The sequence below is a fragment of the Aquarana catesbeiana genome, linkage group LG04 (genome assembly GCF_042186555.1).
Source record: "Aquarana catesbeiana isolate 2022-GZ linkage group LG04, ASM4218655v1, whole genome shotgun sequence".
In the NCBI taxonomy this organism is placed as follows: Eukaryota; Metazoa; Chordata; class Amphibia; order Anura; family Ranidae; genus Aquarana; species Aquarana catesbeiana.
The window spans coordinates 677,627,110-677,640,002 of record NC_133327.1 but is presented as its reverse complement, the minus strand read 5'-3'; the positions used below and the strand labels follow the sequence as shown (position 1 = coordinate 677,640,002).

General features: G+C 46.5%; 1 protein-coding gene across 1 annotated transcript in view; it reads right to left on the bottom strand.

Annotated features, from left to right (window-relative positions):
* The window catches only part of LOC141141027 (exportin-5-like), an 85,647-nt gene that overhangs the window by 49,149 nt on the left and 23,605 nt on the right, over window positions 1–12,893 (bottom strand). The window contains 7 exon segments of the mRNA XM_073628687.1: window positions 1,891–2,006; window positions 2,145–2,273; window positions 2,670–2,760; window positions 7,255–7,380; window positions 7,479–7,562; window positions 7,649–7,751; window positions 12,596–12,672. Of these exon segments, the coding sequence (XP_073484788.1) occupies window positions 1,891–2,006; window positions 2,145–2,273; window positions 2,670–2,760; window positions 7,255–7,380; window positions 7,479–7,562; window positions 7,649–7,751; window positions 12,596–12,672 (726 nt within the window).

Here is a 12,893-nt window from a genome sequence, read left to right as displayed (position 1 = left end):
GCCCGAAGGGGCAGCATTGCCCGCGCACCCAAGCCTGAAGGGGCAGCATTGCCCGCGCACCCAAGCCCGAAGGGGCAGCATTGCCCGCGCACCCAAGCCCGAAGGGGCAGCATTGCCCGCGCACCCAAGCCCGAAGGGGCAGCATTGCCCGCGCACCCAAGCCCGAAGGGGCAGCATTGCCCGCGCACCCAAGCCCGAAGGGGCAGCATTGCCCGCGCACCCAAGCCTGAGGGCCAGCATTGCCGCGCACCCAAGCCTGAGGGCCAGCATTGCCCGAGCAACCCAAGCCTGAGGTCCAGCAACAGAGGTTCTCCATGTACCCAAGATGAAGGGCTGGGTCACTGAGTTATGTCTATAAATGATGGAGAACCTGATGGCAGTCCATGGATTTTTTTTTTATGAAATAATAAAAACGTTCTTTAAAAAAAAAAAAGATAAATAATTGTGTCAGGCTTTAAATACTGTAAAATCAATACACACTCCTGTATCAGCGCAGTGCTCTGCAGAAAGCAATGGCTGCTATCCAGTAGTGCATTTAGGTTTTGTGCTGCCCTAGGCCTGACTAAACTCGTGACCCCCTAATTTAAATATGACCCACCTCTTCCTGTCAAGGCCACACCCCTTGCTGTTTAAGACCTGCCCTGAAATTTTCGAGTGGGGACACTAGTTCTGAGGGCCTGGGGGGGGGGGCAATGGATTTCCTTGATTTGCATAGATTTCCTCTCACTTCCTGCTTGGCTATGGGGCAGGAAGAAAAGGCAAATCTCTGCAATGGGACAGGGATGGTAAAAAATAAACTGGCAGGTGTTATAACCCTCCCTTATTATATTCAAAATGAAAATAAAAAAAATTAAAAAAAGTGTTGCCTATAATTCTACTTTAAGCACAAAATTTCTGATAATTTTATGGAGAGGACTAAGAAGATATAACCATGCCAATGGTGCAGCAGAAAACATATAGCACAGTGAGGAAGGTTTGTGGTCTAGGATGAGAGGACAGTCAAAATTAAAAGCGGTGCCCCCCCAACAGTCCCCCCCAAACAATTGGTGGAGAATGCAAGCCGCCCGCATATCAAAAGCAGTGTGGTCGCTTTATGGGGGCGCTAGACTAATTTGCCTCTCAGCCCAGTCCGCCCCATAAGACTGGTGCTACACTAACAGTGTAGCGCAAGCCGGCGAGGACTCTTTTCGTGCTGCCCCCCTGCAAAGTGCTGCCCTAGGCCTGGGCCTTGTCGGCCTAGGCCAGGATACAGTGTTTCCGCTACCGCACACAAAAGGCTTTTTTGAGCTCCAATTTTCTGGAGGTGGGCTAAGGAGAGACTCAGAAGTTGACTAGGGGGCATTAGAGTCTGCTACTCTCTGCAGAGCCTTGCATTGAGGCTAAAATATTTTGTTATCAGGCTGGCATGACGGTTTCGGAGTCTGTCTGCAGCCAGAAGGGCCACATGACGACAAAACTGCAATTACAGCTGTCTACAAGCATGTTCCACCTTCATCAACAGTTCTTTGGGGCGGCCAGCATACAGCTGGATCCATCACAGACCAATGCACATATTCGCCAGCACACCATGGATCATCAAATGTCGTCCGAAGCTTTTATTGCAGAAAGATCACATCACAAAAGGACCAAGTGCAATGTTTTGGAGCCGCACAGGACCCCTTTCATCAGGCATGTGATGAGGAATGTATATGCTGGCGAATGTGATGATTCCAGCTTCCGGCTGGTAGTTGCTGCAGCACCCCGCGCAACCGTGGAGCCCGTTTCCAGGAACGTGTGCGATGGGAATATTGACAATACAGTTGGATCCGACACTTCCAGAAGTGTCCGATTCCAACTAACTTCGCTGCACTCCTAAGGAAGAAATTTACAAAAAGCAACGCGTAATCTCACCTCTTTCCGGAGCACTCGTACAACCTGGTTGAAGACACACTCGCAGAAAAACGTCATGGCTTCCCACTGAGTGTATGAGGGTGACAAGAGGGTGCACAGTCCTTCTCCAGCCTTGGCTGCAATACAAAAACACAAATTTCACCATCCACAGCTAGGGAGATGTAAGGGATCACAGAGTACATTGGATCCACACATGGCTCACACAGAGTGACCAGCAACAAACACACCACACACCTCTGGTGTTTACTACTTACAGCTATTTGGTCCTGGGTCCAGCGGAGCGGAGAGCTGGAACTGAAGCCATTCGGCAGCCATGTTAAAGCTGGCGTGAGGATTCAAACGACACGCCAATGTGATCACATTCTCCACTTTCGATTTAAAACCTGAGTCACAAAACAGGGAAAACTACAGCTAAATCCAACAAGGAGACAAGAAACTTTATTAACTATGGAAATCCCCCCCCAACAACATCCCACTATCCCCAACCCACTCACTATTCCCCCCTCTACTAACTGGAGCAAGCAGAAAGAACAATTTGCCCCACCCTTCCTCTACGGGGCAGAATGGATACCCACTATCCCCCCCCCTCCCTCTACATTCCAGAGAAACAAAATCCCACTATTCCCAGTCCTTCACCCTCTCTCTCTCTCCTAGTAATGGGGGGAGGCCATCTCTATTGACAGGAGCAGAAAGGACACCCCGACTATCCTCTCTCCACTGGCGGGAGCAGAAAGGACACCCCACTAACTCAAAACAGAGTGGTAATATATTTCACTCACTTTTGAAGAAATTTTTAAAGTCCTCGTCACTACCAAAGTCGAGTCGGGAATATTCACAGCTGGGACTGTCACTCTTGGAAGGGAATCCCACCTGGAAAAGAGTGGAAATTGGGGGCTGTTCGAAAACACACAAAAAAGGAGGTTCCTCCTAACCTCCACAACTGAAACACACGGGAGGAACTGCTGAAAAACCAAAATGTGTATTGAGGACAATAGAATTCTATAATCTGACTTTGGGTTCTCCTGTGATCCCAAGTCAGATTATAGCAGGCTATTGCATGGCTGAGAGCAGGCGACAGCTGCGCCCATCTGTCCCCATTTCCAAACCCAGCACTCCAGTGATCTTGTGAGGAGCAGAGATGAGTGGTGACTGACGGTCACTGCTCTCCGCTTTGAGCGGACTGATTGCTGAGCGATCGGCAGTCATGTGACACAGCTTTCTGCCCGTACCTTCATGAAGGGCAGGCAGTTACGGGCAGGCAGTTACGGAAGTCCAGGAAGATCAACAGCACCCTCGCAGTTCACTAAAAACTACAAGCTGCTGCAATGGCCGACGGCACTTGCAGTCTAATGACGTGGACGCGTGGGTGGAGCCTTGCACGGCTGCACTGCATTTGAATTGCGACAATGGGTGCAGGGAGAGGATCCCCCACCCGCTGTCATAATGGGGGATTGGGTCGGGGTGATGGCAGGTGCTTTAGTAACATGTTACACCCTGAATATGGGGTGTAATACGTAACATGTTACTAAAGGTGAACATATCTATCAATTTACCACTTGCCGACCAGCCGCCGCAGTTGCTCTGCGGCAGGTTGGCTCGGCTGCACGAATCGTCGTCATTGTACGTCGGGCGCGTACACGGCGATCTGTGGGCACGCGCCCATTCGCTAGCGGGGGAGCCAACCAGCGGGTCCGGCGGACTCTATGTCAGCTGGCCACCCGCGATCGCTCCAGAGACAGGCAGAACGGGGATCTGCCAGTGTAAACAAACAGATCCCTGTTCTGTCAGTGGAGTAGAATGAGATTGTCTGTTCTAAGTGATTATGAACAACGTTCTCTCTCCTCCTCAAGTCAGCCCAGCCCCCATACAGTTAGAAACACCTCCCAGGGAATACATTTAACCCCTTGATCACCACTAGTGTTAACCCCTTCCCTGCCCGTGTAATTTATACAGTAATCAGTGGCTATTGCTATTTTTTTCTCTGTTCCCTGTATAAATGGGAAAAAAAAAAAAAAATGCCACAAGTCTATCCCCTATTTTGTAGACGCAATAACTTTTGCGCAAATCAATATACGCTAATTGGGATTTTTTTACCAAAAATATGTAGAAGAATACATTGGCCTAAACTGATGAAGAAATTTGTTTTTTTACATTTTTTTTTGGATAAAATAGCAAAAAGTAAAATGTTTTTTTTTCCCAAAATCGTTGCTTTTTTTGTTTATAGCGCAAAAATAAAAACCACAGAGGTTATCAAATACCACCAAAAGAAAGCTCTATTTGTGAGAAAAAAAGGACGTCAATTTCGTTTGGGTACAACATCGCACGACCGTGCAATTGTCAGTTAAAGCGACGCAGTGCCGTATAGCAAAAAATGGCCTGGTCAGGAAAGGGGTAAATCCCTCCAGGGCTGAAGTGGTTAAAGATTAGGCTCCCCTCATACAAAAGAATAAAAAAAAAAAAAATCACCAGTGACATACATATGCAACTATAGCAAACAGAATATTGGCATTAAAAAAGGGACTCCAGAGATAAAGCGATAATTCTCCCGCTCCAGGCCAGACCTGGAGTATGCTGTCCAGTTCTGGACACCAGTCCTCAGGAAGGATGTACTGGAAATGGAGCGAGTACAAAGAAGGGCAACAAAGCTAATAAAGGGTCTGGAGGATATTAGTTATGAGGAAAGGTTGTGAGCACTGAACTTATTCTCTCTGGAGAAGAGACGCTTGAGAGGGGATATGATTTAAAATTACAAATACTGTACTGGTGACCCCACAATAGGGATAAAACTTTTTTGCGGAAGGGAGTTTAACAAGACACAGGGCCACTCGTTAAGATTAGAAGAAAAGAGGTTTAACCTTAAACTACGTAGAGGGTTCTTTACTGTAAGAGCGGCAAGCATGTGGAACTCCCCTTCCACAGGCGGTGGTCTCAGCAGGGGGGCATCGATAGTTTAACCACTTCAATACAGGGCACTTATACACCTTCCTGCCCAGACCAATTTTCAGCGCTGCCGCACTTGACAATTACGTGGTCATGCTACACTGTACCCAAACTAAATTTCTATCATTTTGTTCCCACAAATAGAGCTTTCTTTTTGTAGTATTTGATCACCTCTGGGATTTTTATGTTCTGCTAAACAAATATAAAAAGACCGAAAATTTTGAAAAAAAAAAATTTTTTATTTGTTTGTTACAAAACTTTGTAAATACCGTATTTAATCGGCGTATAACACGCACTTTTTTCCCCTTGAAATCAGGGGAAAATCGTGGGTGCGTGTTATATGCCGATCCCCGCTGTCTGTGAGGGCAAGAGGAGTGCCGTCGACATTGACCGAGCCGAGTGTACTGTGTACTCGGCTAGGTTCGGCTCCACTCGCATTCACGCCCAGTCCCGCCATTGGACCGACATTGTGTCCATCATAGGAGCTGGGCCAAGGGGCGGGACGGGGGCGTGACGGGGGCGTGACGGGGGCGTGACTGCGAGCAGAGCCGAGTAGCCGAGTGCACTCGGTCGGTCTATGTCGGAAGCGCCCTCAGAGACAGCGGGGACAAGCCGAGAGGAGCCGAATATCTCGGCGGCGATAAATTTAAAAACCAAACATGCTGCAATTTTGGGGAAGGCTGCAGATGGACACTGGGGAAGGCTGCATTGATGGGCATTTAAAATGTAAGTTTATTTCCTTAAACTTCCCTCCTAAACTTGGACTGCGTTTTATACGCCAGAGCGTGTTATACTCCGATAAATACGGTAAGTAAGTTTTCTCCTTCACTGATGAGCACTGATAAGGCGGCATTGATGGGCACCAATGAGGTGGCACTGATGATGGGGCACTGATAAGGCGGCACGGATGGGCACCAATGAGGTGGCACTGATGATGGGGCACTGATGAGGCGGCACGGATGGGCACCAATGAGGTGGCACTGATGATGGGGCACTAATGAGGCGGCACTGATAAGGCGGCACGGATGGGCACTCATAGGCGGCACGGATGTACTGTTATGTATGGTACTGATGGATGCCAATCAGTGACAAACAATAATGCCTGCCAATCAGTGATGCACATTGTGGGCACTGATTAGCATCCACCGTGGGCACCGATTGGCATCCATTGTGGGCACTGACTGGCATCCATTGTGGTCTAGGGTGGCATACCTTGTGGCGACATCCCTGGTGGTCCTAGTGGCGTCCCTGGAGGACCAGTGTGGGCATCCTCGGGGGCCGCTCGGCTCTCCTCTACTCGCGTCTGACAGACACGAGTGAGGAAAAGCCGATCATTGACTCTTCCTGTTTACATTGTGATCAGCCGTGATTGGACACAGCTGATCACGTGGTAAAGAGTCTCTGTCAGAAACTCTTTACCGAGATCGTAGTTGCGGTGTGTCACACCGCAACAACGATCGCCACGGCGCACAACGGCTTAATATCCTGAGGACATCATATGACGCCCAGTCAGGGTATTGAAACCACTTTGCCGCTGTCATTTAGCTATATGGCGGGCGGCAAGTGGTAAAAAAACTATTAGATAAGCACCTGAACGAACGCAACATACAGGGATATACAATGGAATACTGACATATAATCACACACATAGTAGAGCTGCACAATTAATCGTTAAAAAATCGTGATCTCGATTCACCTCCCCTGACGATCTCTCCTGCTGAGTTTGACGATTCTTTCATATAAACAAGTGGAGAGATTATCTGCTCACTCAGCTGTCAAAAGAAAACATCCAGGCATTCTGCCAAGTTTAGAACTTGAAACATTGTATCTAACTTCCTTCTTAGATCAAAGGGATAAACTTCTCTGTGTAAACAAATAACCTGGGCAATCTGCCAAGCTTTAAACAACCTGTAAATGCAGGAAGTTTAACCACTTAAAGTCTAAATCTTTTTCTGACACTTCTTTCTGAAGTTAAAATCAATATTTTTTGCTAAAAAAAATTACTTGGAACCCCCAAACATTAGAGATAAAATATATATATATATATATATATATATATATATATATATATATATATTCTAATATTTTATAATATGGAATAAAATGGCAATTGCTGCAATATTTTATGTCGCACTGTATTTGCCCAGCGGTCTTTCAAATGCAATTTTTTGGGAAAAAATACACTTCAATAAATAAAAAAAAAGAAACTAAAGTTAGCGCAATTTTTTTTTGTTTTAATGTGAAAGATGATGTTACGCCGCGAGAATCGTGAGAGAATCGTGATCTATCCTCTAAGCAAAAAAATCGTGATTCTCATTTTAGCCAGAATCGTGCAGCTCTAACACATAGGTTGGACTTGATGGACCTCACCCACTATGCAACTATACAGATTTTATAGGAAGAAAATTCCTGTCCAGAGCTCACCCTGACTACATTGCTCATAGAAACTCGCAGGAATTCTGGGACTATGGCCTGGAGAGCGTGGTCCTTCGATAATATATCGTGTCTGAAGAGACAAACCCACGTCGTCATGGTGATAGATTTCAGAAACTAAAAAAAATAAACAATTAAATAAAAAATGACCACCAAAGCCTTTCCAAATTGTGCGCAGTTGAGAGACATTTGGCTAGAGAGCGGCTATTGCTCACCTGGCTGGGATGTGAAGTGAAATCCAGTAAAAATTTCAGGTATTTGTCGAAAGTCATCGGTATCTCGATCTTATTCTCAGGAGACTGGGAGGAAAGAAGAGGAGGTGGAGGATTAGGAGGATCTGGGTTCAATAAGTGAAAAGCCACAAAGATAAATATGCAATTCTAACCGGCATCAGGGCGCACAGCAGAGAGCCCAGTGCGGACACCACTTGACAAAGCCTCTTCAGGAAAACGTAGCGCTTCTCCTGTAAGCCTTCCCCGTGGGCCTTCCTGGCGAGGAGACAGGGAAGGAAACATGTCAGAACAGGAAGGGGTGTGGCCTATATATGCATTTTGGGGGACAATTGGGATTGAGACTTTGGATTTACTTTATTCTGCTTATATTTTGCCTTAAAGTGGTTGTATACCCCAATTTGTCATTTTTACCTACAGGTAAGCCTATAATAAGGCTTACCTGTAGGTAAAATAAATATTTACTAAACCTGTACGGTTTAGGAGATATTCCCTTTGCATAGAGCCGCTGATGTCAGCGGCGCACACACTCTGAATGCCCGGCAGACGCTGCCGGACCTTGGCGGGAGTGACGTCATCGTGGCTCCAGCCACTCACAAACCCAGAAGAAACGCAGAGGGCAAGATGTCAGCTCCCTCGGCGTGGACCAGGCTGTGATACGGGGGCTTCAATCTAAGGTAAGCATTTCATAATAGAGGGCCTGCGGCTGACAAATCTGACACTAAGTGACACTTTTTGGAGACCAGTGCAAAAAAAAAAAAAAAAAAAAAAAAAAAGCACTGTCACTGTTTAAATGACACTGGCAGGGAAGGGGTTAACATCAGGGCCAAACAAAGGGTTAAATGTGTCCCTAGGGAGTGCTTTCTAACTGTGGGGGGGGGGGTGCTTTGGCTAAAGGAAAACAGAGATCTGTGTTTCTGCTTAGCAGAAACATAGATCTCCATTTTCCTCTCTTGCAGAACAAAGGTCTGCCTCTCTACGAACGATCGTCGGGTTCCCGGCGGACATTGGGGTGGATTTACTAAAACTGGAGACAGCAAAATTTGGTGCAGCTCTGTATGGTAGCCAATCAGCTTCTAACTTCAGCTTGTTTAATGAAGTGCTGACAAAACAACCTGGATGCTGATTGGTTTCTAGGCAGGGCTGCACCAGATATTGCACTCTTCAGTTTTAGTAAACCAACCCCCATTGTGTCCGCCGGACCCGCTGATTGGATTGGAGCGGGAGTCAATCACAGCAGGAGTGGGGGGGCTCCAGGGGCACGCGCTCCCAAGAGTCGAAGATGATCACGTACAGCAGGGGTCGGGAACCTTTTTGGCTGAGAGAGCCATGAACGCCACATATTTTAAAATGTAATCCCGTGAGAGCCATACAATATGTTTAAAACTAAATACAAGTAAATGTGTGCATTTTATGCCTTATATACATGGTATGGTCATAAAAACTGTTTGGGGACCTGGGTCCTGCCCCAGGGGACATGTATCAATGCAAAAAGAAGTTTTAAAAACGGATGTTTTTTCAGGGGCAGTGATTATAATAATGCTTAAAGTGAGACAATAAAAGTGTAATATTCCTTTAACCGCTTGCCGACCGCCTCAGGCAGATATACTGCGGCAGAAGGGCTCGTATAGGCAAAACCACGTACCTGTACGTTGCCCTTTAAGAGGCGGTCAGCGGGCGCCCGTGGCAAGCTCCGTGAGTTGGGTCGCGGGTCCCGCGGACTCGATCGCCACGGGGATACCCGCGATCGCCTCACGGGGAGGAAGAACGGGGAGATGCTGATGTAAACAGCATATTCCCGTTCTGCCTAGTGACAGTGTCACTTGATCTCTGCTCCCTGTAATCGGAGCAGAGATCAGTGACGTGTAATATGTAGCCACACACCCCCCCCCCCCCCCCCCCACAGATAGAAACACGCCCCTAGGACACACTTAATCCCTACACTGCCACCTAGTGGTTAACCCCTTCACTGCCAGTGTCATTTACACAGGAATCAGTGCATTTTTATAGCACTGATTGCTGTATAAATGACAATGGTCCCAAAAATGTGTCAAAAATGTCCGATGTGTCCGCCATAATGTCGCAGTCACAATAAAAATCACTGATCGCCGCCATGTAAAAAAAAAAAAAAATTTTATTAATAAAAATGCCATAAAACTGTCCCCTATTTTGTAAACGCTATAACTTTTGCGCAAACCGATAATCGCTTATTGCGATTTTGTTTACCAAAAATATGTAGAAGAATTATCGGCCTTGTTTTTTTTAATATATATTTTTGGGGGATATTTATTATAGCAAAAAGTAAAAAATAAGGTGTTTTTTTCAAAATTGTCGCTCTATTTTTGTTTATAGCGCAAAAAATAAAAACCGCAGAGGCGATCAAATACCACCAAAAGAAAGCTCTATTTGTGGGGGAAAAAAAAAAAAACGTCAATTTTGTTTGGGAGCCATGTCGCATGACCGCGCAATTGTCAGTTAAAGTGACGCAGTGCCGAATCACAAAAAGTGCTCTGGTCAGGAAGGGGGTAAATTCTTCCGGGGCTGAAGTGAATACATTTCGTACCGGGGGGGTGTCTATAGTATGCTTGTAAAGTGGCGCATGTTTCCCGTGTTTAGAACAGTCTGACAGCAAAATTACATTTCTAAAGGAACAAAAGTCATGTAAAACTACTATCGCTAGCGCCGGCTATAATGAATTGTCGGTCTGGCAATACACATAAAAGTTCATTGATAAAAACAGCATGGAAAAAAAAAAAAAAAAAAAAAAAAAAAAAAAAAAAAAGGCCCTTCAGGTCTGGTATGGATTTTAAGGGGAACCCCGCACCAAAAAAAAAAAAAAAAAAAGGGGTTAGGTTTCCCCTAAAAATCCATACCAGACCCTTATCCGAGCACGCAACCTGGCAGGCCGCAGGAAAAGAGGGGGGGGGGACGAGAAAGTGACCCCCCCCCCCGAACCGTACCAGGCCACATGCCCTCAACATTGGGAGGGTGCTTTGGGGTAGCCCCCCAAAGCAAACTTGTCCCCATGTTGATGGGGAGAAGGGCCTCATCCCCACAACCCTTGCCTGATGGTTGTGGGGGTCTGCGGGCGGGGGGGCTTATCGGAATCTGGAAGCCCCCTTTAACAAGGGGACCCCCCAGATCTCACCCCCCCCGTGTGAATTGGTAATGGGGTACCCCTACCATTTCACAAAAAAAAAGTGTCAAAAAGGTTAAAAAACACAAGAGACGGTTTTTGACAAGTCCTTTATTTCTTCTTCTTCTAGTCTTCCTTCGGTGTTCTTCTTCATCATCTTCTTCCTCCGCTCTTCTCGTTCCGCATCTTCCTCCGGCTTCTTCTCCGCTCCATCCGCACGATCCGCCTCAGTGGGAGTCTTTCGCTGTGTGACACTTCTTTTATAAACGGAGTTTACGTAACTGGGTGACCCCGCCCCCCCTCTGACAACACGGGGAAAGCCACAGGGAAGTCCCTGTGCGTCAGAGGAGGGCGGGGTCACCGGGTGGCCCTGTCCCTCCTTATATAAGAAGTGTCAGAAGAACTGAAGCATCACACAGCGGAAGACTCCCACTGAGGCGGATTGTGCAGAGAAGAAGCCGGAGGAAGATGCGGGACGAGAAGAGCGGAGGAAAAAGAAGGAGAAGAAGAAGATTGAGGAAGAAAAAGAACACCGAAGGAAGACCAGAAGAAAGAAGAAGAGATTTTTAAAAGGACTTGTCAAAAACCGTCTCTTATGTTTAACCTTTTTTAACACTTTTTTTTGTGAAATGGTAGGGGGTACATTTCACACAGAGTTGGAGCCCGGACCTGGGGGTCCCCTTGTTAAAGGGGGTTTCCAGATTCCGATAAGCCCCTCGCTCGCAGACCCCCACAACCACCGGGCAAGGGTTGTGGGGATGAGGCCCTTCTCCCCATCAACATGGGGACAAGGTGCTTTGGGGGGCTACCCCAAAGCACCCTCCCAAAGTTGATGGCATGTGGCCTGGTACGGTTCAGGAGGGGGTTGCGCTCTCTTGTCCCCCCCCCCCCTCTTTTTCTGCGGCATGCCAGGTTGCGTGCTCGGATAACGGTCTGGTATGCATTTTGAGGGGGACCCCCGCACCATTTTTTTTTTTTCTTGAATTATGGCGCGGGGTTCCCCTGTGGGGAAATTCCATGCCGTCTTTATCAATGAACTTTTATGTGTATTGTCGGACTGACAATTCATTATAGCTGGCGCTAGGGATAGTAGTTTTACATGACTTTTTTTCCTTTATAAATGTCATTTTGCTGTCAGATTGTTCTAAACACGGGAAATATCCGCCCCTTTACAGGCATACTATATAGACACCCCCCAGGTACGAAATTTAAAGGCATATTACACTTTTATTGTTTCACTTTAAGCATTATTAAAATCACTGCCCCCGAAAAAACGTCCGTTTTTAAAACTTTTTTGCATTGATACATGTCCCCTGGGGCAGGACCCAGGTCCCCAAACACTTTTTATGACAATAAGTTGCATATAAGCCTTTAAAATGAGCACTTTTGATTATGCATGTTCGTGTCCCATAGACTAACGGTGTTAGCTGTGAACTGAACCAGGGGGTGTTGGACCCATCCCTAAAGAGCTTTAGGAAATTAATGGATTGAAATACATGAGAATGTTTTATATTTTTAACATTAACTTTTTTTATTTGTCTGATTTGTCTGCGAGCCAGATGCAGCCATCAAAAAGAGCCACAGGTTCCCGACCCCTGACGTACAGGTACGTGATTTTGCGCTTAAGGGCTGCCCTGCCGCAGTACATGTATGTGGAGCATTCCTTAAGTGGTTAAATACCTAATTTTAGTGCTGGTTCACACTGATGCAGTAAAGGAAACTCCATGTAAAAATACACCGCATTCCTGTTTAAATCACATGCGATTCATTGCAGTGTGATCTGAGCCCATTCATTTTGTATGATGTAGTAGCGTAGTGTGTGTAGTAGTAGCGCAGAGTGTGTGTGTGGTAGTAGTAGCGTGGTGTGTGTGTTTGTGTGTGTGTAGTAGTAGTAGCATAGTGTGTGCGTGCGCGCGTGTGTAGTAGTGTAGTGTACAGTAGTAGTAGCGATTGAGTTGATACTCACTGGCCAGCGGTCATGATACAGTGTATGGGACTGTCTGCAAACAGGTCGAGAAGAGGTGCTCGGTCCTCCAAGTTGCCCTGTGTAAAGAACAATCACTCATTTTACTGTACAATTCTCTATTCACAATAAATCAAAGCCAGGAGCTCCAACACAGGACAGTCACTGGAAATCTGGTAGACCATTTTCTAACTTTTACCTTTTCCCTGCATGAAGTATAATACCCGGCACCCCTCAGACTCTTTTCATGATGTATGATGGAATATCTGCACTTACTGTAAAGGGATAGGTCGTATAGAGT